General features: G+C 42.6%; 1 protein-coding gene across 4 annotated transcripts in view; it reads left to right on the top strand.

The window, feature by feature from the left end:
- The window catches only part of c17h18orf21 (chromosome 17 C18orf21 homolog), a 77927-nt gene extending 58235 nt beyond the window's left edge, over positions 1 to 19692 (top strand). For all 4 annotated transcript variants that reach the window (XM_063069943.1, XM_063069944.1, XM_063069945.1 and 1 more), the window contains exons 5-6: positions 7259 to 7482; positions 14882 to 19692. In XM_063069943.1, coding sequence (XP_062926013.1) covers positions 7259 to 7482; positions 14882 to 15035 — 378 coding nt within the window. In that variant the 3' untranslated portion in view covers positions 15036 to 19692. The remainder of the gene's footprint in view (positions 1 to 7258; positions 7483 to 14881) is intronic.
- The last annotated feature ends 7975 nt before the right edge of the window (positions 19693 to 27667 follow it).

Below are 27667 nucleotides of genomic sequence, written 5' to 3'. Positions count from 1 at the left end.
GAGCTTTTGGTTGCTGTATTAACTAAATGACCTGTGTGTGGTCCTGTTATAGCATAATTGTGGTGGTATCACATTTTCAAGTATGCTTGATACCGCTCTTGATTTACTCTGCTGTTCTCATTGAACTAGGGTTGGTCAGCTTCCTTGATCGTAGTGGTAAAGTGAGACCTATGCTAGATCATGTGGATACAAACTATGTGAAATACAGTTTTGCTGCTGTGGGACTCTATCATTTCACGGTTCTCCAGGCTTTAGTTCTTTGATCTGTCTTAACTTTATCCCATTTACCATGGTAGTAATATCATATAACATGAGGCAAGGCGTCATATTCACTAAGACTGTTTGATGCTCTATTCTACCTATTGGTATGCACAGATTCATGTGCTACAGGTAACACTGGACAATAATTTTTTTTCAAGAGTGTTGCTTTCTCATTTTTTTAATAATAGACCACTTGAAGCTGAACACAAATATAATTTTGGACTACTTGTATCATATAGGAATTTGGAGACAAAATAATTTTTATTGAATTTAATACATTTAATTGAATAACGGTGCTGATGTTTGTAATACTTCAACTAAGCTAAAAATGGTTCATTGATCATTTTTATTTGTTCTTAGTGTCTGATGCTTCTTGCTTAAGCATGAATGTATTCCAGTTGCCCTGATAACATTTCTCCATGACCACAACGTCCTGGTGAAACCTTTCACTGTGGTTGTCACTGACAGCACCAAGATTTGCAGCAAAGATGTCTAAATGGGAATGCAGAAAACAAATCTTCAGTGAGATGTTGCACTTCATGCTTGAAGCATGTTGTCAACCAGCTGCATGTAGTTTGGTGCTCTGTAGTTTCCAAGAAATTTTCAAAAACATCCTTGAATGTCTGTGCGATTTTCTCCGATCCAACTAGAATTTCTTTGAATTGCCTGTCATTGATGACCTGTTTGATTTGTGAACCAACAAAAATGCCTTCCTTAACCTTGGCATCAGCTATTCTGGGAAATATCTATACTAAATATTGAAATCCTTCATGGAAATTTATAGCCTTTCTAAAACCTGTCCTGCCATGCAGCATCCACCCTGTCTAAGCGTGTTCAGGCATGCCTGGATAAGATAGAAAACTTTTCAGCTTATGTTGTGGGCAACATTTTTATTGACTTAAATTATGAATTGAAATAACAAATATAGGTGATTTCAAAATTGATAGGGAAATCTCATGGTGATTTTCATATCAGCAGCCCAAAATCCATAGGATACACCCAAAAATATTCAGGAAGCAAGATCTTTGTTGTGTAATCTGCCGAGGTGCAGTGAAATAGTTTTTCTGTTTGCAGTACTTGTTCTTTGGAGCTTGTAGGAACACCGCCTCAAAGCTGCCCTTAGCCATAGAGGTTTGAAGTCCCCACCCTGAGTAAATTTAATGCACTTCCTGCAATGTGTACAGTGTGTACTGACTGACGGGCAATAATCAGGAGAAGAGTTTCTTGTTGATAGAAGGGACTATAGGCATTTGAATCTTGATCACAGAAAATGGAACATGGGAAGCATTGTGGGTCAAGTAGCATCTAGAGCAGAGTTTCAATCTGAAACCCTTGATGTACACCTTAGATCTCTACAGATGCTGCTTCACTTGCTGAGTTCTTCCAACTTTTTTTTGTTTTCTTGTTGATATTATTTGCAGTGATACCATATGACCTAATTGAGTCTTAAATGACGTTGAGAACTGAGCCACTCCTTACTGTGCTTCCATTTCCAATGTGAAGCAAAATACACCAGTAATGTTGGTGTAAACACGAGGGAGATTAGCGGGGGTTACTGAGGTGACTTTAAACTAGAATGGTTGGGGGGTGGGAATCAAATTAAAGAGGCTAGGCGTGAGGAGGTTAGTTCACAACAGAGGGATGGGAACCAGTGCAGAGAGATAGAGGGGTGTAAAGTGAGGGTAGAAGCAAAAAGTACAAAGGAGAAAAGTAAAAGTGGCAGGCCGACAAATCCAGGGCAAGCATTAAAAGGGGCCACTTTTCAACATAATTGTATAAGGGCTAAGAGAGTCGTAAAAGAGCGCCTGAAGGCTTTGTGTGTCAATGCAAGGAGCATTCGTAATAAGGTGGATGAATTGAAAGTGCAGATTGTTATTAATGAATATGATATAGTCGGGATCACAGAGACATGGCTCCAGGGTGACCAGGGATGGGAGCTCAACGTTCAGGGATATTCAATATTCAGGAGGGATAGACATGAAGGAAGGGGAGGTGGGGTGGCGTTGCTGGTTAAAGAAGAGATTAACGCAATAGAAAGGAAGGACATAAGCCGGGAAGATGTGGAATCGATATGGGTAGAGCTGCGTAACACCAAGGGGCAGAAGACGCTGGTGGGAGTTGTGTACAGGCCACCTAACAGTAGTAGTGAGGTCGGAGATGGTATTAAACAGGAAATTAGAAATGTGTGCAATAAAGGAACAGCAGTTATAATGGGTGACTTCAATCTACATGTAGACTGGGTGAACCAAATTGGTAAAGGTGCTGAGGAAGAGGATTTCTTGGAATGTATGCGGGATGGTTTTTTGAACCAACATGTCGAGGAACCAACTAGAGAGCAGGCTATTCTGGACTGGCTTTTGAGCAATGAGGAAGGGTTAATTAGCGATCTTGTCGTGAGAGGTCCCTTGGGTAAGAGTGACCATAATATGGTGGAATTCTTCATTAAGATGGAGAGTGACATAGTTAATTCAGAAACAGAGGTTCTGAACTTAAAGAGGGGTGACTTTGAAGGTATGAGACGTGAATTAGCTAAGATAGACTGGCAAATGACACTTAAAGGATTGACGGTGGATATGCAATGGCAAGCATTTAAAGGTTGCATGGATGAACTACAACAATTGTTCATCCCAGTTTGGCAAAAGAATAAATCAAGGAAGGTAGTGCACCCATGGCTGACAAGAGAAATTAGGGATAGTATCAATTCCAAAGAAGAAGCATACAAATTAGCCAGAGAAAGTGGCTCACCTGAGGACTGGGAGAAATTCAGAGTTCAGCAGAGGAGGACAAAGGGCTTAATTAGGAAGGGGAAAAAAGATTATGAGAGAAAACTGGCAGGGAACATAAAAACGGACTGTAAAAGCTTTTATAGATATGTAAAAAGGAAAAGACTGGTAAAGACAAATGTAGGTCCCCTGCAGACAGAAACAGGTGAATTGATTATGGGGAGCAAGGACATGGCAGACCAATTGAATAATTACTTTGGTTCTGTCTTCACTAAGGAGGACATAAATAATCTTCCAGAAATAGTAAGGGACAGAGGGTCCAGTGAGATGGAGGAACTGAGCGAAATACATGTTAGTAGGGAAGTGGTGTTAGGTAAATTGAAGGGATTGAAGGCAGATAAATCCCCAGGGCCAGATGGTCTGCATCCTAGAGTGCTTAAAGAAGTAGCCCAAGAAATAGTGGATGCATTAGTGATAATTTTTCAAAACTCGTTAGATTCTGGACTAGTTCCTGAGGATTGGAGGGTGGCTAATGTAACCCCACTTTTTAAAAAAGGAGGGAGAGAGAAACCGGGGAATTATAGACCGGTTAGCCTAACGTCGGTGGTGGGGAAACTGCTGGAGTCAGTTTTCAAGGATGTGATAACAGCACATTTGGAAAGCGGTGAAATGATCGGACAAAGTCAGCATGGATTTGTGAAAGGAAAATCATGTCTGACGAATCTCATAGAATTTTTTGAGGATGTAACTAGTAGAGTGGATAGGGGAGAACCAGTGGATGTGGTATATTTGGATTTTCAAAAGGCTTTTGACAAGGTCCCACACAGGAGATTAGTGTGCAAACTTAAAGCACACGGTATTGGGGGTAAGGTATTGGTGTGGGTGGAGAATTGGTTAGCAGACAGGAAGCAAAGAGTGGGAATAAACGGGACCTTTTCAGAATGGCAGGCGGTGACTAGTGGGGTACTGCAAGGCTCAGTGCTGGGACCCCAGTTGTTTACAATATATATTAATGACTTGGATGAGGGAATTAAATGCAGCATCTCCAAGTTTGCGGATGACACGAAGCTGGGTGGCAGTGTTAGCAGTGAGGAGGATGCCAAGAGGATGCAGGGTGACTTGGATAGGTTGGGTGAGTGGGCAAATTCATGGCAGATGCAATTTAATGTGGATAAATGTGAAGTTATCCACTTTGGTGGCAAAAATAGGAAAACAGATTATTATCTGAATGGTGGCCGATTAGGAAAAGGGGAGGTGCAACGAGACCTGGGTGTCCTTATACACCAGTCATTGAAAGTGGGCATGCAGGTACAGCAGGCGGTGAAAAAGGCGAATGGTATGCTGGCATTTATAGCGAGAGGATTCGAGTACAGGAGCAGGGAGGTGCTACTGCAGTTGTACAAGGCCTTGGTGAGACCACACCTGGAGTATTGTGTGCAGTCTTGGTCCCCTAATCTGAGGAAAGACATCTTTGCCATAGAGGGAGTACAAAGAAGGTTCACCAGATTGATTCCTGGGATGGCAGGACTTTCATATGAAGAAAGACTGGATGAATTGGGCTTGTACTCGTTGGAATTTAGAAGATTGAGGGGGGATCTGATTGAAACGTATAAGATCCTAAAGGGATTGGACAGGCTAGATGCAGGAAGATTGTTCCCGATGTTGGGGAAGTCCAGAACGAGGGGTCACAGTTTGTGGATAGAGGGGAAGCCTTTTAGGACCGAGATTAGGAAAAACTTCTTCACACAGAGAGTGGTGAATCTGTGGAATTCTCTGCCACAGGAAACTGTTGAGGCCAGTTCATTGGCTATATTTAGGAGGGAGTTAGATATGGCCCTTGTGGCTACGGGGGTCCGGGGGTATGGAGGGAAGGCTGGGGTGGGGTTCTGAGTTGGATGATCAGCCATGATCATAATAAATGGCGGTGCAGGCTCGAAGGGCCGAATGGCCTACTCCTGCACCTATTTTCTATGTTTCTATGTTTTATGAATTCTGCAGATGCTGGAAATTCAAGCAACACACATCAAGGTTGCTGGTGAACGCAGCAGGCCAGGCAGCATCTCTAGGAAGAGGTACAGTGGACGTTTCGGGCTGAGACCCTTCATCAGGACTAACTGAAGGAAGAGCTAGTAAGAGATTTGAAAGTGGGAGGAGGAGGGAGAGATCCAAAATGATAGGAGAAGGCAGGAGGGGGAGGGATGGAGCCAAGAGCTGGACAGGTGATTGGCAAAAGGGGATACGAGAGGATCATGGGACAGGAGGCCCAGGGAGAAGGAAAGGGGGGGAGGGGGGGAAACCCAGAGGATGGGTAAGGGGTATAGTCAGAGGGACAGAGGGAGAAGAAGGAGAGAGAGAGAAAGAATGTGTGTATATAAATAATGGATGGGGTACGAGGGGGAGATGGGGCATTAGCGGAAGTTAGAGAAGTCAATGTTCATGCCATCAGGTTGGAGGCTACCCAGATGGAATATAAGGTGTTGTTCCTCCAACCTGAGTGTGGCTTCATCTTTACAGTAGAGGAGGCCGTGGATAGACATATCAAAATGGGAATGATATGTGGAATTAAAATGTGTGGCCACTGGGAGATCCTGCTTTCTCTGGCGGACAGAACGTGGGTGTTCAGCAAAACGATCTCCCAGTCTGCGTCGGGTCTCACCAATATATAGAAGGCCACATCGGGAGCACCAGAAACAGTGTAACACCCCAGTCGACTCACAGGTGAAGCGTCGCCTCACCTGGAAGGACTGTCTGGGGCTCTGAATGGAGGTAAGGGAGGAAGTGTAAGGGCATGTGTAGCACTTGTTCCGCTTACAAGGATAAGTGCCAGGAGGGAGTAATGTTGGTGTGTGGTTTTGTGATACCGACATTCCTGACACTGTCATTTCACTAATCTGTTACAATAAATTCTCAGATGAGGTTATCATTGAAATTTATGTTTATTACTATTTATTATTTATGGTGCAACTGTAACAAAAACCAATTTTCCCCGGGATCGATAAAGTATGTCTATGACTATGAAATTCAGTGGGCCCACGTGCCTTCTGTCTGAACCTGGTGTCTCAGTCAGGGCCAAATCATCCTTTTGGAATTTTAGTTGTTCCACATCATACAGCAATGGCTGCAGTCTCATTTCAGAGGCACTTAAGAATTAATTTTTTGTTGGAAATGCATGTGGGCCAGACTGCATAAGAATAGCTGATTAAATTTTTGCAATTATCTCACCACTTAAAACTAGTGCCACTGCAGGTTTTTCTTTTTTGCCTTCAAGCCATCAGCTGTGACCACTCTCAATAGGCCCATACACTTACTGGGAAGCAAATGTTTAGGAGCAAAAGGAATTCCAATAGATAGTTCCTTGAAAACATCTAAGGATTAAAGTTCTGACTTCACTATTGGAAAGCTGCATTTAAAGGGAGCCCCTGCAAGGACAGCTTACCATTTGAAGTACAGAATTAGTGCCAAATATTGTGCATGACCAGAAGTGTAATGTTTGTTGTTCAGCTTCCCTACGAATATGTTGGGGTCGTCCATTGTGTCCAGTGCTCCCGATGCAGCCTCTTCTGTATTGAGACCTGTCGTAAATTGGGGGACCGTTTCACCGAGCACTTTCACACCATCTGCTGAGTTCCTCCAGCATTTTGTATATGTTGGTTTGGATTGCCAGCATCTGTAGACTTCCTCATATTTAGAAAATAATGTTTTAATGTAACAGCATAACATGGAATCTTACAGAAGTAAATGAATAAAGTACAAGGTACATCTTATAAACCCTATACTGCAGAGAAAGAGGCCATTTGGCCCATTTTATTCACGCAGGCACATAGCTCACCAATCCCATTAAACCCATTTCCCTTCTCGCACCAACATCTTTTTGAATCTTTTAATGATTATCTATACTAAAGGGGAATTTACAACAGTCATTTCATCTATAAGCACACCTTTAGGATGTGGGAAGAAACTGGAGTACTCAGGAAACCCACGCAGTTGCAGATAAAATGTGTGAATGCCAGTGTGATTGAACACAAGTCCTTGGAGCTGTCTGACAGCACTTATGAGCAGTGCTGCTATGCTGTCTAGATATTGCAGCTGATGGAGAAAAATAAAAATTATTTTGCAAGATTTTTAGAATTCCTTAGATGAACTGGCTACTTGCTCCTCATGGTATTTTATTAAAATTGCTTGGAGGACCCTTGTCATTTACTCAGAAATCACTTAAATTCAGTTTTGACCTTGAACAGATATTGTGCTAACAATATTTTTTTCAATCCCTGCAGTTGGTTACATGCTATACATGTAAGGAAACATCAAGATTTAATGGAGCAAGAAGAAGATCTCTGGCTGTAAGGCCCCACATCCCAAGAAGCTTAACCAAGACAAAAACTGACATAAAGACACTTGAAGGAACAAGGATGCCCCAGTCCACTGAGAAAGCAACCAAGTATTCCCCGCATGTGAATAAATTGAGTTCAGAAATCAAGAGCCCAGCTGTAACTCCACGGTATTTATACTATTTATTTCAACTTCATTTCCTCATGATTTATATCTAGGTCTTGACTGCAATAGGGATTTCATCAGGTGAACCAGTATCTTGAGGAAATTGGGTGTTTAAAATCTCTCTTCTATGATTTTCTGGATTCAATCTAAAACCCTTTAATTCTTCCATGTGTGGTCAAATCGCAAAATATCATATGGCTATGAAACAAAACTAAGCACAGAAATAACAATGTTAAGCTATGTAAGATTTTGAAGATATTTCCAGCAAACTTATTTGTGTTTTTTTAATTTCAGCATTTTGTGTTCATAGGCTACATAGATGTATGTTGCAGACCCCTGGGTTTTGAATGAGCACAAATCTATGTAGGTTAGAAGTTCAGAGACTGAAAAAGAGAGCACTGAAGTAGTCAAATTTAGATACCACAGTTTCAGCAGCTGGTGAACTGAGCCAGGTGTTAAACCTGGTGTTATTGAGACGGAAAAGGCAATGTTACTCTTGGTTCAACCAGCTCCTGGTATGGGAGGGCTTATCAAAGATCTGAGCTGATGCAACAAAAACAGTGGCTTTAGTATTTTCCTTGTTTAATTCAAGGAAATGTTGGTCCTCCAATAGTGTCTAAATGACATACAATATACAGGTCGACCTTCGCTAATCTGGCACCATTGGGACCCGAGAAGTGCTGGATTAGTGAAAATGCCGAATTACAGAAGGATCACATTAGGCATAATCAGTGCCGGATTATCGAAGGAACCGGATCACAGCTAGTCAGATTAGTGAAGGTGGACTGTATATGACAATTGAAAATTGCTGGAGTGCCCCAGTGAGATGTTTGAAGGAACTGAATGCCATCAGTGTACATGTGGAACCCAGAGGATTTTAACAACTTTATTAAGGGATAGACAACCAAGTTACTCAAAGTAACATTTCAAAGGTAACTGGGTGCATCTGGGCAGAAAAACCATTGCAGTTGATTCTCTGGTTCCAACAAAGTGAAACCAACCAAGAGCAATCCCTTTTGAAATGGATTGTGGAAGACTGTGGTCATTTGGATTGTGAAGCTTGCTCATAGAAAGAGGAGCAGTGTTATTATACAGTCTTCAACTTTGCAAAGTAAGTTACAGGTATACGTCCACAATACATACGTTCTGTGAAATCGGACGTTATGTGATTTGGACATTGTGCAAACACCATATTATATACGTAGCAAACCTATATGGAGTACTGTAGTGTACCTGTATTGACTAAATCCATGTCATTAGCAATTTCTCCATATCTGATGTAGGTCCCTCTTGCATTTTCGTGAGCCTTGTAGTTTTTAGTGAAGCCGATCCTTTAACAGCTTCGAGAATTTTTTCTTTGTTTTTCAGGATCGTCATGATTGTCGAGTGCAACACGCCTAAATCTCACGCAATAGCATTCACTGATCTTCCACCTTCATATTGTTTTAATAACCTTTTGTTTCACTTCCAAATCAATACTTTTCCTTTGCCTCTTGCTGCTGCTATCACTAGGAGTGGTTTTGCTGCGTTTGGAAGCCATGATGCTCTTTACAGTAATACTTTCAAAAGAAAATTAAACAGAGATAACACCACTACACTCAAGAGTCGTGTGATACACGAGATTGGTTACGTCCGCTACGTCACTTTCTCCGATCGGGACTATGGACATATATGCGATCAGACGTTGTCTGAATGGATGTTAAGCAGCATACACCTGTATTTGTGACATTCAGAGCCATTTCTGTATAGGGAAAATAAGAGATGAAAATCCAAAACTTTAGCAATTTAGAGTAAATCTAACTTCCAAGCTCTCAGCCTTCATTCCAGTTATTGGTACTTCACACCAGCAGGTTCTACTCTCAGGCTCTAGAGAGCATGGTAGTGTTTGTATGCATGTCACTACAGACTGGATCTGTAACCCTCATACACCACACCCTTCACCCAGTACTTCTCCCCAAGAGCTGCTATTGCTGGATGGGGCCACTTGTTCATCTGCAGCTATCACTGGATAAAGGAGTTCACTGGCCTTGTACACTATAGTGAGAATGTGAGTAGAAATCTACGCTAAAGTAAATACTCAGACTTTTACATCTTCCAATGGTAGCAGCACAAGGTGGTATGCAGTCTAGTCCTTTTAATTAACAACAGCAAACTGATAGAAGTGGGGTGAGCGTAAAGGGGAGAGAAGTTAAAAAGGGGAAGATCGAATGCAATATCAATTGCGAATTGATAGTGATATGGGTAAAGCTGGCAATCAACAAGCTTATGGGCTGTGGTGGAAATGAGAGTGTACTATCAGGATGAGCATGATGTGAAATTATTGCCGTAAAATGCCACTTTGAACTAATCCATTGGAGAAGAACAGTGCCAAGTTTAGTTCATTAAAGAGGGTGATTACCACGATTTATGGTGTTGGAGAAGTCTTTCTGTGAAAAGAGAACTTGCCAAACAGGTTATCAAGTGATCCTTGATGAATGTGTGAGAGAGATTTGGTAAGGTTAGGTTTGTGAGAAGCTAGATGTCAATGTTTAGATTTAAAGTATATTAATGATGAAGTATAATTTTAGACAAGTTAGTGTAGGAGGCAGCCACTTGGCAAGTTAAGTTTGAACCAGCTCTATATAAGAGAATCCAGCTGGTCCTACTTTCTGCTGTCTTCTCCAGAGTCCTCAAATTCTTGTCCAGCTCAATGTTGATTACAGTAATTAGAATAATCGCCATTATAGGAAACGTAAGAAATATGAGCAGGAGTTGGCCACCTGGCCCATTGATCCTGCTCTGCCATTCAATAAGATCATGGCTGGTCTGTATCATCTCCAAAACCAGTATGCCTTTGCTCAAGTACTATAAGGAGACCAGGAAACACAGGACTCTGGTATGGCCTCACCAGTATGCTGTGCAGTTAATTAAACTTCCTGTTTTGAAATTCACTCCCTCTAGGCAATGAAGGCCAGCATTCCATTTGCCTTCTTAATAACCTGTGATACCTGTAGAACAACCTTTTGCAATTCATGCACAACCACTCCCAACAGCATGCTGCAATTTTTCACCGTTTAAATAATCTGATCTATTTTTCCTTCCAAAGTGGATGACCTTGCATTTACTCCATCTGCCAGAACTTTGCCCATCCACTTCATCTATCTATATCTCTCTGCAGACTTTCTGCATGCTCTGCACAATTTGCTTTTTCATTCAATTTAGTGTCAACAGCAAAAGCTACACTCCTTGCCCCTCTTCTAGATCATTAATGTACAAACTGAACAGTTGTGGGGCCAGCACAGTTCCTCTCTACCTACTTTGTTTATTCATCATGGTTACAAACGCTTCTCTCAAAATGACTTGCAACTCTCCTGAACCTAGGAGAGCCACTTCAGCGTCTTCAGTCTATCCACATAATTTAAAATCCCTCATTCCTGAATCATTGATTCACTGTACATGCTACTTAATGCAAAAATGGTTTGTCAGAATTGTGATTTTGTTACTAAAAGTTCATTGCTACAACAGGAGTTTCCTTATGAAGTATCTTCTTTCACGCCATCTCAATACAACTGTAACATAGAAACATAGAAAATAGGTGCAGGAGGAGGCCATTCGGCCCTTCGAGCCTGCACCGCCATTTATTATGATCATGGCTGATCATCCAACTCAGAACCCCGCCCCAGCCTTCCCTCCATACCCCGAGACCCTTGTAGCCACAAGGGCCATATCTAACTCCCTCTTAAACATAGCCAATGAACTGGCCTCAACAGTTTCCTGTGGCAGAGAATTCCACAGATTCACCACTCTCTGTGTGAAGAAGTTTTTCCTAATCTCGGTCCTAAAAGGCTTCCCCTCTATCCTCAAACTGTGACCCCTCGTTCTGGACTTCCCCAACATCGGGAACAATCTTCCTGCATCTAGCCTGTCCAATCCCTTTAGGATCTTATACGTTTCAATCAGATCCCCCCTCAATCTTCTAAATTCCAACGAGTACAAGCTCAGTTCATCCAGTCTTTCTTCATATGAAAGTCCTGCCATCCCAGGAATCAATCTGGTGAACCTTCTTTGTACTCCCTCTATGGCAAAGATGTCTTTCCTCATAGAGGGAGTAAGAAGCATGATGTTGACCAAAAAGTTGGCTGAGAATTGCTGATAATTGTATCGATACTTTTTGAAACAAAGAGGATTGAGTAAAAGCTAATTCCCCTTTAACAACAATGTGCATGTAAATAACAGAATTGTACAAAGACAATCCAGGTGGACATGTAGACAACCTGTCCAGAGCTAAAGAGAAAGAGAATGGGAGGTAATTGGCTGAAGAAATGCTTTAGAAGGCTTGAAGGAGATGTAGAGAACTGGGAGGATAAGATAGAAAATACAAGAGCAGCCACTAATGGTGGACTAATACAACTTTAGAAGGTAGTGATACAAATGTGTTATGACACAGCAGAAAAGGAATGTAATTTGCATGTGAGGTATGAATCACTGAGTCATTTGGGTCAGCAAGGGTGGGTGATGTCTCGGTGGGAATTTGAACCAAGCTGTGGAGGTTATAAAGCAGTCATTCAGAAATCACCCGCTGCCTGGCCTGACTTACTCTTACAGCACATTTCTGGCATATTCATAATTCTAATGGTCATGCTTGAAAATGTAATCATTGTAAAACAATTTCAGAATTAGTAAATGTCTTGGGGGAAATTCATTATGTACTGAAAGTTATCATCTTGGACAATATGATTAAGTCTAGATAAAGATTGGGAACCAAAGCCTAATTTGAATGGAAACTGACCCACAGTTTCATTTTACCCAATTGCCAGTTCCAAAACAAATCAAAGGTTAATTATCATTCAACCATACATGAATACACCAGAACAAAACAACGTTCCTCTGAGGCCATGTTGCAAATCGTACATAGCACATTCCAAATAGTGAGTATAAAACATAGTCACACAAAAAACATGTATATAGCCCAAGTGTCTGAGTTACATGTCCCGCAAAGCACAGACATACGTAATCCAGTCTCTCATTCCACCGATCGAACACTGGAGGGCAGCACTGACGGAAGATGCCAACCCCCAACCAAGCACAGACGCCATGCTACACTGCCTTTGATGTCTCCTTTCCTGGACGACAGCAGCAAGCCCACGGCTTGAGGCCTTGTCCTCACTACAACCACGGGTATGCAACTTCCCCACCGCCAGTTGCATCACCAAACAAGGGAAACAGTCTTGCAACATCTTACGTTATCAATGTCTAACAGGGTCTTGCAATCACAAGAGAAATGTCCAAGACAATTACCCACTGTTACACTGCATGCTGCCTTCGCACACCAATGCTGATGCCTTTGATGCCACCTAGTTAGGTCAGAGATATGCATTTCTGATTATCTGATGATTCCACTGGATTGCAAACAATGCAGTTCTGTGGTAATAAAACTGAACTATACCATAATGTGCCTGTTCTTATATTCTGTTTCCTGTTTAATGAAGATTAGCATCTTGTATGCTTTCTTTACCGCCCTAAATGGTAATTGGTTTACGTGTAATGACACACATTTTTGTTTAGATGCCATCCAGTGGAAAGGAAATTATAGACCAGTTAGCCTGACCTCAGCGGTTGGGAAGATGTTGGAGTCAATTGTTAAGGATGAGGTGATGGAGTACTTGGTGACACAGGACAAGATAGTACAAAGTCAGCATCGTTTCCTTCAGGGAAAATCTTGCCTGACGAGCCTGTTGGAATTCTTTGAGGAGATTACAAGTAGGATAGATAGGGGGATGCAATGGATGTTGTATATTCCTTTCAGAAGGCCTTTGGCAAGGTGCCACACATGAGGCTGCTTATCAAGTTAAGAGCCCATGGTATTACAGGAAAGTTACTAACATGATTAGAGCATTGGCTGATTGGTAGGAGGCAGCGAGTGGAAATAAAAGGATCCTTGTTAGCTGCCAGTGACTAGTGGTGTTCCACAGGGGTCATTGTTGGGATTACTTCTTTTCATATATAAATGTATATAAATGATATAGATGATGGAATAGATGGCTTTGTTGCCAAGTTTGCAGATGATACGAAGATTGGTGGAGGGGCAGGTAGTGTTGAGGAAACAGGTAGGATGCAGGAGGACTTGGACAGATTAGGAGAATTGGCAAGAAAGTGGCAAATGAAATACAATGTTGGAAAATGCAGAGAAAATCCAGGAATCTGAGACGCGGAGGGACTTAGGAGTCCTTGTGCAGAACACCCTGAAGGTTAACTTGCAGGTTGAATCGGTGGTGAAGAAGGCAAATGCCATGTTAGCATTCATTTGAAGAGTTCTAGAATACAAGAGCAAGGATATGATGCTGAGGCTTTATAAGGCACTGGTGAGGCCTCACCTTGAGTATTGTGAACAGTTTTGGGCCCCTCACGTTGGAAAAGGTGTGCTGGCATTGGAGAAGGTCCAGAGGAGGTTCACAAGAATGATTCCAGAAATGAAAGGGTTATCATGCGAGGAACGTTTGATGGCTCTGGGTCTGTACTTGTTGGAATTCAGAAGGATGAGGAGGGATCTTATTGAAACCTCTCAAATGTTGAGTAGATGTGGAAAGGATGTTTCCCATGTTGGGAGAGTCTAGGAGAAGAAGGCACAGCCTCTGGATAGAGGGGCGTCCTTTCAAAACAGAGATGTAGAGAAATTTCTTTAGCCAAAGGGTGGTAAATTTGTGGAATTTGTTGCCACATGCAGCTGTGGAGGCCAGGTTGTTGGGTGTACTTAAGGCAGAGTTTGACATATTCTTGATTGGACATGGCATCAGAGATTACGGGGAGAAGGCTGGGGTTGAGGAGGGGATTTTTTAAAAAAAAAGGATCAACGATGTTGAATGACAGAGCAGACTCGATGGGCCAGATGGCTTAACTCTGCTCCTATGTCTTATGGTCTTATAGTCCCACTAATTGTCAATATACTGTAGGGCCCTAGCATTCATTGTGTATGTCCTTCTATGACTTCAGCTTCACAAATACATGGTAGAAAAATAAAAAGGGAGTTTAGAAGTAGCTTCAGTCATTTAGTTATGGGGGGGGTCTAAAAATGTAAGACAAATGAGGACAGGAGCTCTCACATTTCAGTAAGTACCCATATGAATACTTGCAGTGTTATAATGTACAGGTCTGGAAACCAAGAGCTGGATAAATGGAACTAACAATGCAGCATTTATTTATGCAGAATGATTTTTATCATAACAGATTTAAGTTAAGAGTGAAAGAGTGGTATTTTAAGTGAAATATCCAGCATCCTTTTCTCTTCACGTCTATGTTGGTCTTAATTTCTAATTTTGGTCTGTAGGATTTAGTACACCTGATCAGAAATGTTGTTTACCTCAAATGTAAATGGTTACCTAGTGCATTAATATTACTGTTTCTAACGTTCATATTTATCTTTCTAGGACATCTGTCTCTACACCATCTACATCTTCACCCTCATTGAAATCAGTTAAAGGAAAGAAGCTGCAATGCTCTCGTCTTAAGATGCTTTTGAATTCTGAGCAGAAACAGCAGAGCACAAAGGCTTCTCTGAAAGATTTTCTATCTTCGGTATAACTGCAATGGTGCAACATTTTTAAAATGTGGTTTGTGTGGCCTAGATTTTGGCTGCGCGAGAGAAGATATAATTATGGGGAGATGGGTTGATTGTCAATTTGTATAATCATTTGGATGTACAGCCTTAGTTTTGTGCCAATTGAGTTTTGGAGTATTGTCATAAAATAGATTTTGCTGTTTATAGATGAACTTCTGGAGACATTACAAGAGCAAGCATGTTGGAGCTCTGTGCTACAGTGCAAATGTGGAACTGCAGATCACCCAAAAGCATGTGTGCAGTCTGGTGTACAATAAGCTGATCTGCCATCTGGTTATCTCAGAAACATACTGCTGTTTGCAGGACGATGCAAACATTTGTAGATATTGAAGTTCCAGATGAATGGTTAGAGTAACAAATACATATTTAACCAAATACTGCTTTCAGTTTTGTCCCTGCTTAAGTCTTAAAGGTTGAGTTTTACTTTCTTAATATTTTAATCTTGTGCATGATTCTATAGTGTTTTTCATCTCTCCCTGAAACATTCCTTAAGCAGAGACTGCAGGTGGGAAAGATCAGACAAGATACATGAGTGTCTGGTCGGCTGGGAAATGAATGTGAGCAAGGAGAAGAGTGAAGTAATAAGGTCAGGAGAGGTGGACTAGGAAAAGGATTTTAGTTGTGCTGAAAGAAAAAAAAATTTTCATATTTGCCAGTTGGGTTGCTTAAAGGGTGATGATATACTTACATACTGTGTATAAAATATTCTCAGTTTCTTGTGATTAAAATGTAGATTTGAAGAAGCACAACTGCAGTTTAAAGATGCTTCATATAAGAACACAAAGTAAGGCCACTGGGCCCTTTGTCTGCCCTGTAATTCAATATGATTATGACTGATCTTTGCTGGCCTCAGCTCCTTTATCTATCAAATATTTATCTGTCTCTACCTTAAGTATATCTAATGATCTGACCTTCATCTCTCTCTAAGGCAGGAAATTCCAGAGTTTCATTTCCCTCTGAGAGGAAATTTCTACACGTCAGTTTTAAATGACTGGCCCCTTGATTTGTAGCTCTGATCCTTTGTGACCTCCCGTGACTGAAAACATCTATCCCTGTCAATATGTATTAAGAGCTTGAGATTAGATTTATTTATCACATGTACATCAAAGCACAGTGAAATGCATCATTCCTAACAACCAGCACACCTATCCAGCCCACAGATGTCACCACGCATTCTGGCACCACCTATAGCAAGCCCACAATGTTACACAGAAACACACAAGCTTAAAGCACACACCCACCCTCTCACACCTTCAAAAAAGTCTCAAACCCATTGGGTAAGATGCCTCTAGGTCTTCCTCCAACTTTGAACTCTACCCAGCACACCAATCACAAGTTTGACCTTCAGGCCTTGACTTCCAAATTTGTATGGACCTCCTTTCTTGATGAACTGGGCCCTTGTGACTGTCCTGGGCCTCTACCTTTAAGCTTTGATCTTCAACTTTGCCTCCAGACTTCGCTGATTTGATCTTCAGGCCTCAACTTCCAGTCTTCCCCAAACCTCCAACCCTAGTGCCCACTAGCCCTTGTGATTCCCACCCATACCTGGGATTTGCTGCCTTTACAGACTTCCTGCCTGGGTCCAGTTTCTGACCAGGTGAACTGGCCTTCTCAGAGCCTGCATCACATTTTCTGTGATTACTGAAATTCAACATCGGAGCACTTTGACCTGGATTTTAATTCCTGCCCAGACTCTTCATTTGCTACCCTTGACCACTAACTTCCTCTCATTTCTGTTTCTAAACCCTAACCTGACCCCTATGTCTTAAAAGTTACCGCTCATTCTTGTATATTCCAAGAAGTACAGACCCAAACTGTCTAGCCTTTCTTGACAAGCCAGCCCTTTCATCCCAGGAACTAGCCAGGTAGGTCTCCTTTCAACTGCCTCCAGTGCTACGATATCCTCTTTTGGGTAAGAGGACCAAAATTGTGCACAGTTTTCCAGGTATGGCTGCCTCATGACCCAGTACAACTGTAACAAATCCTCCCGATTTGTAAACTTCAAACCCTTCATGATTTAAGAAACATGCCATTTGCCTTAATTATTTGTTGGACATGTCTGATAACTTTTTAATTTGTGCACTTAAACCCTGAACATCACACGTCTGCAATCTCTTTTCATTTAGGTCATCCACCTCTTGATTCCTTTTTCCCAAGTGCTTAGGCTCTCATTAGACTTCATTTGCCAGGTTTTCAACCACTAACTCAATCTACCCTGCTAACTCTACTGTCTTCCTCACGACATGCCTTCCTTCTATGTTTGTATCATCGTCAGATGTGGAAACATCTCATTTTGTTCCGTTCTCCAAGTCATTATTCTAACTAGCAAATAGTTGATTCCAAAGGCTGATCCCCAGAGCAGGGTACCAGTGATATTCTTACAGCCTGAAAAAGATCAGTTTTTCCGCTGGTGATCACAACCACCTCCCCTGCACGCACATCCAACAGGCCCCCCCCTTCCACACGCACCCCCCACAGGCCCCCCTTTCTGCACGCACCACCCACAGGCCGCCCTCTTTCCGCACGCACCCCCCACAGGCTCCCCTTTCCCCACACACCACCCACAGGCCCCCCTCTTTCCGCACGCACCACCCACAGGCCCCCCCCCCTTTCTGCACACACCCACTATAGGTCCCCCCTCCTCCGCGCCAGGGCACCCCCTCTCTGCACACCTTCCCCAGGGGCCCCCCTGCACACCTCCCCCAAGCCCCCCTTTTCTGCACAACACCCTCCCAGTCATCCCTCCTTCCGCATGCACCCCCCACAGGCCCCCCGTCCATGCACACACTCGCTCCCCATCCTTGTGCTCTCTTTTCCCTAAATGTTCTCTGCCATGCAGTCCTGGAAATCAACAGGATGAAGCAAATTGCTGCCTTCATTCCCATTGGTACCATATAAGTAAAAATCATTTCAATGGCAAATGCCATTCTTTCTCCCTTCCTTCAAATTATGTACTCCTTGTTCTTGAAAATGGCCATGATTAAAAGAATCAAAAGTGAAAGACTGAAGTAGAAATTAAACTGAAAGCAAGAGAGAAGTCTACCATGTAAACCTGAGAATCAGTCTGGTACAGTTACTTTAAATGCTGCTTTACTTGGGCAGTACCCTCCTGAGCAAAGGAGAAAGAACCCATTTGCAGAAACAGATCATCAGCAGAACTTATTGTGATAGGGTGGTGATCACGCTGTAAAAAGTGACTGTCTGCTGCTGCTTGGTTTGGAACTGGCTCTTTATAGGTTTTGAGGAATATCCTAAAATATTATTTCTCTAGGACGTGGTATGAAATAAGAAAAGGTAATATGCAATGTTTATCCTTCACTACCCCATCTGAGCAGTCTTGTTTTGCGGTTAACATTGGTAGAACAAATCTACCACAACTCCTGGTTAGGCCTGTTTTTCACCCTAGTCCAGTTATCGGTAGCAGGGATGTGGAAAATCCCTTTCTATATTATTAGAAATGTTTAATAGGCTTTGACAAAGTCCCTTGTTCATTTCTGTAAAGACAAAAAGTAAATGCTTGATTTTTCTGGACTTCATCTTCAGTTTCTGTAGAAGGAGAGCTGAGTTACTGAACTTTATAAAGAGTGGACTACTTTGGTTGTTTTTGGCTTTCCTGAAAGGATTATGACATTACTATTTGCAGATAATGTTGTCTTGTTGGTGAATTACCTGAGAAATGATGTAATTTACCCGTTTTCTTGGTCAAAGAATTAAGAACGAAGTATTAAAAACATCTTCTAAAATGGGTTTGCATGCATGAAAAGGGTGTTTATAATGTATTAAATGCTAAAATTGTTAATGTAATTTCAGTGAGCTTTTTTAAAATGTAAAGGTCTGCTCAACTGTAAAATTAAAATCCTATCTGATTGTTGCCATAAATGTAACATTTTAATATGCTGTTTCAATATTTCAAACTAAATTTGCAAATCATTCCAAACTGAATGAAATAATGAGCCAAGCAAAACCCCCATGTTGTACCAGAATACATATCGGATGTAACTCAATATATGCAGTCTGGTCCCTTCAAGTTAGTGGCCTTTCTCTGAAAGGGAGATGGTCATCATAAATTAACACTGCTAGCTTCCAGTTAACCATTACACTTACTTATTTATTCAATCATTCACAAAAAATTGATTCACTTAAGAAAGGTAGGAAATATCTGGGCAGCCTTAATACTTAAGGGTTTTTATTTCCTTGCCATGTACAGTCTATTCTGTTAATATATACATCAAATCCTGGTTCATCAAAGACTCAATTCAAAGGTTACTGGAAGGTACTGCTAAACCTTCAGAATTCTTGATACTTGAATCTTTCTAAATAAAGTATTTCAGATATTATACCACTAGCTCCTTTCTGTGAATTTCTGCATCCACGTAATTTATTTATTTTATCAGAATTGAAATACTTATAACTTGTAAGTGTAAGTGGAGAACACTAGTAGCACAAATACAAAAGTAAGAGTGCTGTCATCTTATTTACTTCATGATTGCTTGTTATGACACTAATTGGGGTTACATTCACAATCACTATCGTAGAATGGTTACAGCATGGAAGGAGGCCTTGTGACCCATTGACTCCACATTATTTGTATGTTAGAACAATTCAGGTAAAATAAATGAAACTGATGTACTCTCTGGAAGTACTGTGCAGTATGTTAATATATTTCAAATCATCTGTATTTTCTCAGGATGGTCTATGGAACATATCCACAAGTTTGAAACAGTGGAGGATCTGAAGTTACTTGGAGTAGCTTGAAAGTAGGACTTTAGAAGCTGAGTGTGGATGTAACAATGTTTGGATGTAGTGAAACTTCTGTTGTATTGAGGAGAAAACTGGATACATGGAGGTGCTGAGGATTCACTGGAGTAGCTCAGGATGGCCTGGAACCTATAGAGGGGGACAGGGTAATACAGAGGTCTGGTGATTTTTTGTGAGATAGTCTTAAGATTCTATTGAAATCCATGGGGGTGGGGGGGGGGGGAGTAAGTGTAATGTCTGAAGATGCCCAAGAGAGTCCAGTTGTATTGAGAAACTTTTGACGTACTGGGCATGGTCTGGTCAAACTGAACAAATGAGGTGCCGTGTAGAATTTAGAGATTGGGAACATGAGGGAGGATCAGCTTGCAGTGCAGAGGGCCAGTCAGTATCATGAGGATCTGGGAATATTGAGATACAGGCAAGGTTCTGACATATAATAGAGAACTTGGATAATGAGGGTAGAATGCATGTAGAGCACAGGGCCAGTTATCAGAGGGTCTGCAGCGACCATTGATCATACTGAAGAGGATCTGGAGGGGCTAGCAACCACCCTAGTGCCACTGGGGAAGTAAAGTGGCATTTAAGAGAGGCTATAAACAGTGAAGATGGTCTGGCAAACAGGAAAACTAAGCTGGTAAGGAACTAGAACATCCAGAGAGTTTGTGCATGTAATACGGAGGCACTGGGCTACACCTGGAGGTACTACTGTATGTCTGGAGGCATCACAGAGGTCCAGCCATTATTGAGTCTTCCCTGAAGGCATATTAAAGAAGCAGAATGACCTGGGAGGATCTGGAGATCAGGGAAAGGTCTGAAGACTAGCAAGAATCTGACAATATTACATGGGAAGATGGAGGCACTTAAATTGGTGACCCTTCAGTGTCACGGCAAAGGCTCTATCACCAGTGAATATCAGAAGATAATTTTTCTTGTCATTTATAGCCTATTATTTCAAAGGGTAGGGGGCTAGGACTAATCAGAAACTGTCAAAAAGCCAATGTAAGAAGTGCAGTTTGTCTCGTGTACTGTCATTCTAGGATGCTGTGATCTGTTGGGTCACAACTTCTGGTCTTATTTAGCATTCCCATCATAGAAACATAGAAACATAGAAAATAGGTGCAGGAGTAGGCCATTCGGCCCTTCGAGCCTGCACCGCCATTTATTATGATCATGGCTGATCATCCAACTCAGAACCCAGCCTTCCCTCCATACCCCCTGACCCCTGTAGCCACAAGGGCCATATCTAACTTCCTTTTAAACATAGCTAATGAACTGGCCTCAACAGTTTGCTGTGGCAGAGAATTCCACAGATTCACCACTCTCTGTGTGAAGAAGTTTTTCCTAATCTCGGTCCTAAAAGGCTTCCCCTCTATCCTCAAACTGTGACCCCTCGTTCTGGACCTCCCCAACATCGGGAACAATCTTCCCGCATCTAGCCTGTCCAATCCCTTTAGGATCTTATACATTTCAATCAGATCCCCCCTCAATCTTCTAAATTCCAACGAGTACAAGCCCAGTTCATCCAGTCTTTCTTCATATGAAAGACCTGCCATCCCAGGAATCAATCTGGTGAACCTTCTTTGTACTCCCTCTATGGCAAAGATGTCTTTCCTCAGATTAGGGGACCAAAACTGCACACAATACTCCAGGTGTGGTCTCACCAAGGCCTTGTACAACTGCAGTAGTACCTCCCTGCTCCTGTACTCGAATCCTCTCGCTATAAATGCCAGCATACCGTTCGCCTTTTTCACCGCCTGCTGTACCTGCATGCCCACTTTCAATGACTGGTGTATAATGACACCCAGGTCTCGTTGCACCTCCCCTTTTCCTAATCGGCCACCATTCAGATAATAATCTGTTTTCCTATTTTTGCCACCAAAGTGGATAACTTCACATTTATCCACATTAAATTGCATCTGCCATGAGTTTGCCCACTCACCCAACCTATCCAAGTCACCCTGCATCCTCATAGCATCCTCCTCACTGCTAACACTGCCACCCAGCTTCGTGTCATCCGCAAACTTGGAGATGCTGCATTTAATTCCCTCATCCAAGTCATTAATATATATTGTAAACAACTGGGGTCCCAGCACTGAGCCTTGCGGTACCCCACTAGTCACCGCCTGCCATTCTGAAAAGGTCCCGTTTATTCCCACTCTTTGCTTCCTGTCTGCTAACCAATTCTCCACCCACACCAATACCTTACCCCCAATACCGTGTGCTTTAAGTTTGCACACTAATCTCCTGTGTGGGACCTTGTCAAAAGCCTTTTGAAAATCCAAATATACCACATCCACTGGTTCTCCCCTATCCACTCTACTAGTTACATCCTCAAAAAATTCTATGAGATTCGTCAGACATGATTTTCCTTTCACAAATCCATGCTGACTTTGTCCGATCATTTCACCGCTTTCCAAATGTGCTGTTATCACATCCCTGATAACTGACTCCAGCAGTTTCCCCACCACCGACGTTAGGCTAACGGGCCTATAATTCCCCGGTTTCTCTCTCCCTTTTTTAAAAAGTGGGGTTACATTAGCCACCCTCCAATCCTCAGGAACTAGTCCAGAATCTAACGAGTTTTGAAAAATTATCACTAATGCATCCACTATTTCTTGGGCTACTTCCTTAAGCACTCTGGGATGCAGACCATCTGGCCCTGGGGATTTATCTGCCTTCAATCCCTTCAATTTACCTAACACCACTTCCCTACTAACATGTATTTCACTCAGTTCCTCCATCTCACTGGACCCTCTGTCCCTTACTATTTCTGGAAGATTATTTATGTCCTCCTTAGTGAAGACAGAACCAAAATAATTATTCAATTGGTCTGCCATGTCCTTGCTCCCCATAATCAATTCACCTGTTTCTGTCTGCAGGGGACCTACATTTGTCTTTATCAGTCTTTTCCTTTTTACATATCTATAAAAGCTTTTACAGTCCGTTTTTATGTTCTCTGCCAGTTTTCTCTCATAATCTTTTTTCCCCTTCCTAATTAAGCCCTTTGTCCTCCTCTGCTGAACTCTGAATTTCTCCCAGTCCTCAGGTGAGCCACTTTCTCTGGCTAATTTGTATGCTACTTCTTTGGAATTGATACTATCCCTAATTTCTCTTGTCAGCCACGGGTGCACTACCTTCCTTGATTTATTCTTTTGCCAAACTGGGATGAACAATTGTTGTAGTTCATCCATGCAACCTTTAAATGCCTGCCATTGCATATCCACCGTCAATCCTTTAAGTGTCATTTGCCAGTCTATCTTAGCTAATTCACGACTCATACCTTCAAAGTTACCCCTCTAAGTTCAGAACCTTTGTTTCTGAATTAACTATGTCACTCTCCATGTTAATGAAGAATTCCACCATATTATGGTCACTCTTACCCAAGGGGCCTCTCACGACAAGATCGCTAATTAACCCTTCCTCATTGCTCAAAACCCAGTCCAGAATAGCCTGCTCTCTAGTCGATTCCTCGACATGTTGGTTCAAAAAACCATCCCGCATACATTCCAAGAAATCCTCTTCCTCAGCACCTTTACCAATTTGGTTCACCCAATCTACATGTAGATTGAAGTCACCCATTATAACTGCTGTTCCTTTATTGCACACATTTCTAATTTCCTGTTTAATACCATCTCCGACCTCACTACTACTGTTAGGTGGCCTGTACACAACTCCCACCAGCGTCTTCTGCCCCTTAGTGTTACGCAGCTCTACCCATATCGATTCCACATCTTCCCGGCTTATGTCCTTCCTTTCTATTGCGTTAATCTCTTTTTTAACCAGCAACGCCACCCCACCTCCCCTTCCTTCATGTCTATCCCTCCTGAATATTGAATATCCCTGAACGTTGAGCTCCCATCCCTGGTCACCCTGGAGCCATGTCTCTGTGATCCCAACTATATCATAATCATTAATAACAATCTGCACTTTCAATTCATCCACCTTATTACGAATGCTCCTTGCATTGACACATAAAGCCTTCAGGCGCTCTTTTACAACTCTCTTAGCCCTTTTTAATGCTTGCCCTGGATTTGTCGGCCTGCCACTTTCACTTTTCCCCTTTGTACTTTTTGCTTCTACGCTCACTTTACACCCCTCTGTCTCTCTGCACTGGTTCCCATCCCTCTGTTGTGAACTAACCTCCTCACACCTAGCCTCTTTAATTTGATTCCCACCCCCCAACCATTCTAGTTTAAAGTCACCTCAGTAGCCCCCGCTAATCTCCCTGCCAGGATATTGGTCCCCCTAGGATTTAAGTGTAACCCGTCCTTTTTGTACAGGTCACGCCTGCACCAATAGAGGTCCCAATGATCCAAAAACTTGAATCCCTGCCCCCTGCTCCAATCCCTCAGCCACGCATTTATCCTCCACCTCATCGCATTCCTACTCTCACTGTCGCGTGGCACAGGCAGTAATCCCGAGATTACTACCTTTGCGGTCCTTTTTCTCAACTCCCTTCCTAGCTCCCTATATTCTTCTTTCAGGACCTCATCCCTTTTCCTACCTATGTCATTGGTACCTATATGTACCAGGACCTCTGGCTCTTCACTCTCCCACTTCAGGATATCTTGGACACGATCAGAAATATCCCGGACCCTGGCACCAGGGAGGCAAACTACCATCCGAGTCTCTGGACTGCGTCCACAGAATCGCCTATCTGACCCCCTTACTATCGAGTCCCCTATCACAACTGCCCTCCTCTTCCTTGCCCTACCCTTCTGAGCTACAGGGCCAGACTCTGTGCCGGAGGCAGGGCCACTGTCGCTTCCCCCGGGTAAGCTGTCCCCTCCAACAGTACTCAAACAGGAGTACCTGTTGTTAAGGGGCACAGCCACCAGGGTACTCCCCATCACCTGCCTTTTCCCCTTCCCCCTCCTAACCGTGACCCACTTGTCTGCCTCCCGTGGCCCCGGCGTGACCACCTGCCTTCCACTCCTCTCTATCACCTCCTCGCTCTCCCTGACCAGACGAAGGTCATCGAGCTGCAGCTCCAGTTCCGTAACGCGGTCCCTTAGGAGCTGCATCTCGATGCACTTGGCGCAGATGTAGACGTCCGGGAGGCTTGGAGACTCCTGGGCCTCCCACATCCGACACTGAGAACAGCAAACTGCCCTCACAGTCATAATGCCCCTCTCCTCAAATAGCAACAGAAAATGAATGTCAAACCTTCCTCGCCTCGCCCGCTTCCGCCTAAGCCCGTTGAGCCAAAGCCCTTAAGTCTTCACTCTGCTCCCGGCTCACTCCGCAGCCCGCAAACTACGCTGCCCGCTCTATGAGGCTCTGTTCCTTTTAAATCTGCCGCGCTGCACTGCCCGACGTCACACGCCTGCGCAGTCCCGCCTCTCAGAAAGCCGTTGGAGAAAAAAAATAACGAAAATTTCAAAAATCTCTTTCTCGGCACTCCCACTCAGACTCTCAGACTCCTTCTTCAAAAGACAATCTCATCTGCACTGGATCTCGTGATTGTAGGCTCTTTGAGTGGATCACATTAATTCAGGAAATCAAGGAAATGACATGTCAAGATCACCATTGATGTCTGGCCTTTACAAAAACTATTTGCCTCGCATTAAAAGTTATGGGGGAGAAAAAGCATGAGACACTTAGCATTAATGAAGTCAGCACCAAAAGATGTCATTATAAAATACAGAAGACTGATGAAGACATCACTAAGAACAAGAACATCTCCTTCCTTTCAACCATTCGGTTCATGAACAAACCTGCACAAATCTAATTCCTATCTGTTGAGAAACACTATGACCACTTTGCACTGCAATGGATTTTTGTTTTTCTTGTAGTTATTTGTATAATTTATATTAAAGAAAAGAATCTAGAGCTTTCCTGGTGTGTACGATGAATAAATTCTTCTTAGGCTTCCAGCTCTTGATCTTTTTTCATTTACCTCTAGGAGAAGGAAGTTCACCACAATATTCATTGCTTTAAATCATTACATAAAGAGAAGGCAAGGCTTCTTTGTTCTTCAGCCTTCCTTCTGAGATGCTGGGCATACCTGTACCCAGCTGGAAGCCCAAGAAGAGCTTATTCGTTGTGTAATTTATGTTAATTTGTTTTTCTTCTGAATGTTTTGTATCAGATGCTGCTGCAATTAGGCTTTCTCGCATTGCACCTGTGCGCACGCATACTGTGCATATGACAGTAAATTAGACTTTGAGATGTGTTACTGACAGCAGTGCTGTACCGTGAACTGGCACAAACCCCAATCCCACCTACAGGCAGTGCCACAAATCTAGTGCAAACCACCAAATTTCTGGTGAATATTAATGCCCACGAAGGAGAGAATGGGATTATCGGGTAGCCTCTCAGTGTGTGTACTCCTGATGGGCTTTCATGTAATGAAATGTTGATGGCCCTGTGAGAGGAGGGTAGAAATTAGCAACAAAGTTCAAATTCACTTTTCAGGTTTGTTTTTTAATGCAATTTGTGTTGGAATTATTTTTACTGACATGCCTTCTATGTTTCTATCTTTACAAGTTCGTTAAATTTTTCAGTGAGGCATTGTGGCTGGGTTACAAGAAGTAGTTGCAGGTTGTAATCGAAAGCAGGTAACCCCAGACATACAGGTTGAGAACAATGCTCATGTGCCTTTGAATCTACGTCTTCAGGAGACTCAGCTGTATGTACATAATAACGATGCCGTTACAGGGATTAAGGTTAATCCCTTGGAGCCCCTACTAATTGAAATGGAACATAAATACAATGCAGCATAGAACAGTACCGTTCAAAAAAAAGGCCCTTTGACCTAACAATGTCTGTGCCAAACATGATGCCAAATTAAACAAAGTCTCTTCTGCACGAGAGTGATGTGTGGCCCTCCATTCTGTACAGACTTCTAATTGTCACCATAATATCTGATGCAGTTACTCCTGCCCCTGGCGGCCTGTTCCACACACCTGCCACTTTCTGTGTATATAAAACAGATTTGTCCCACATACTAAACTTTACCCCTCTCACCTTGAATGCACGTCCTCTAGAATTTGGCATTTCTGTGGGGGGTGGTGGGGTGGAGGAAGAGATTATGACTATCTAACGCAAACAACAGGAATTCTGCAGATGCTGGAAATTCAAGCAACACACATCAAAGTTGCTGGTGAACGCAGCAGGCCAGGCAGCATCTGTAGGAAGAGGTGCAGTCAACATTTCAGCCGAGACGACTGCACCTCTTCCTACAGATGCTGCCTGGCCTGCTGCGTTCACCAGCAACTTTGATGTGTGTTGTTATGACTATCTACCCCATCTATCCCTCCCAAAATTTTGAGCTATAGAAAAACAACTGACTTGTTCAGAAGATAGCCAGTAGAAAAAAATATGCTCGATTATGAATTAGAATAATTGACACTCTATTAGATAACTAGCTAGATAGATAGTCGTACTTCATTGATCCCGAGGGAAATTGGGTTTCGTTACAGTTGCACCAACCAAGAATAGAGTATAAATATAGCAATATAAAACCATAAATAATTACATAATAATATGTAAATTATGCCAGATGGAAATAAGTCCAGGACCAGCCTATTGGCTCAGAGTATCTGACCCTCCAAGGGAGAAGTTGTAAAGTTTGGTAGCCACAGGCAGGAATGACTTCCTATGACGCTCAGTGTTGCACCTCAGTGGAATGAGTCTCTGGCTGAATGTACTCCTGTGCCAACCAGTACATTATGTAGTGGAAGGGCGACATTGTCCAAGATGGCATGCAACGTGGACAGCATCCTCTTTTCAGACACCACCGTCAGAGAGTCTAGTTCCATCTCCACAACATCACTGGCCTTACAAATGAGTCTGTTGATTCTGTTGGTGTCTGCTACCCTCAGCCTGCTGCCCC

Source organism: Mobula hypostoma, chromosome 17 (assembly GCF_963921235.1).
Source record: "Mobula hypostoma chromosome 17, sMobHyp1.1, whole genome shotgun sequence".
NCBI classification, from domain to species: Eukaryota; Metazoa; Chordata; class Chondrichthyes; order Myliobatiformes; family Myliobatidae; genus Mobula; species Mobula hypostoma.
This window is presented reverse-complemented; position numbering and strand designations above follow the sequence as displayed.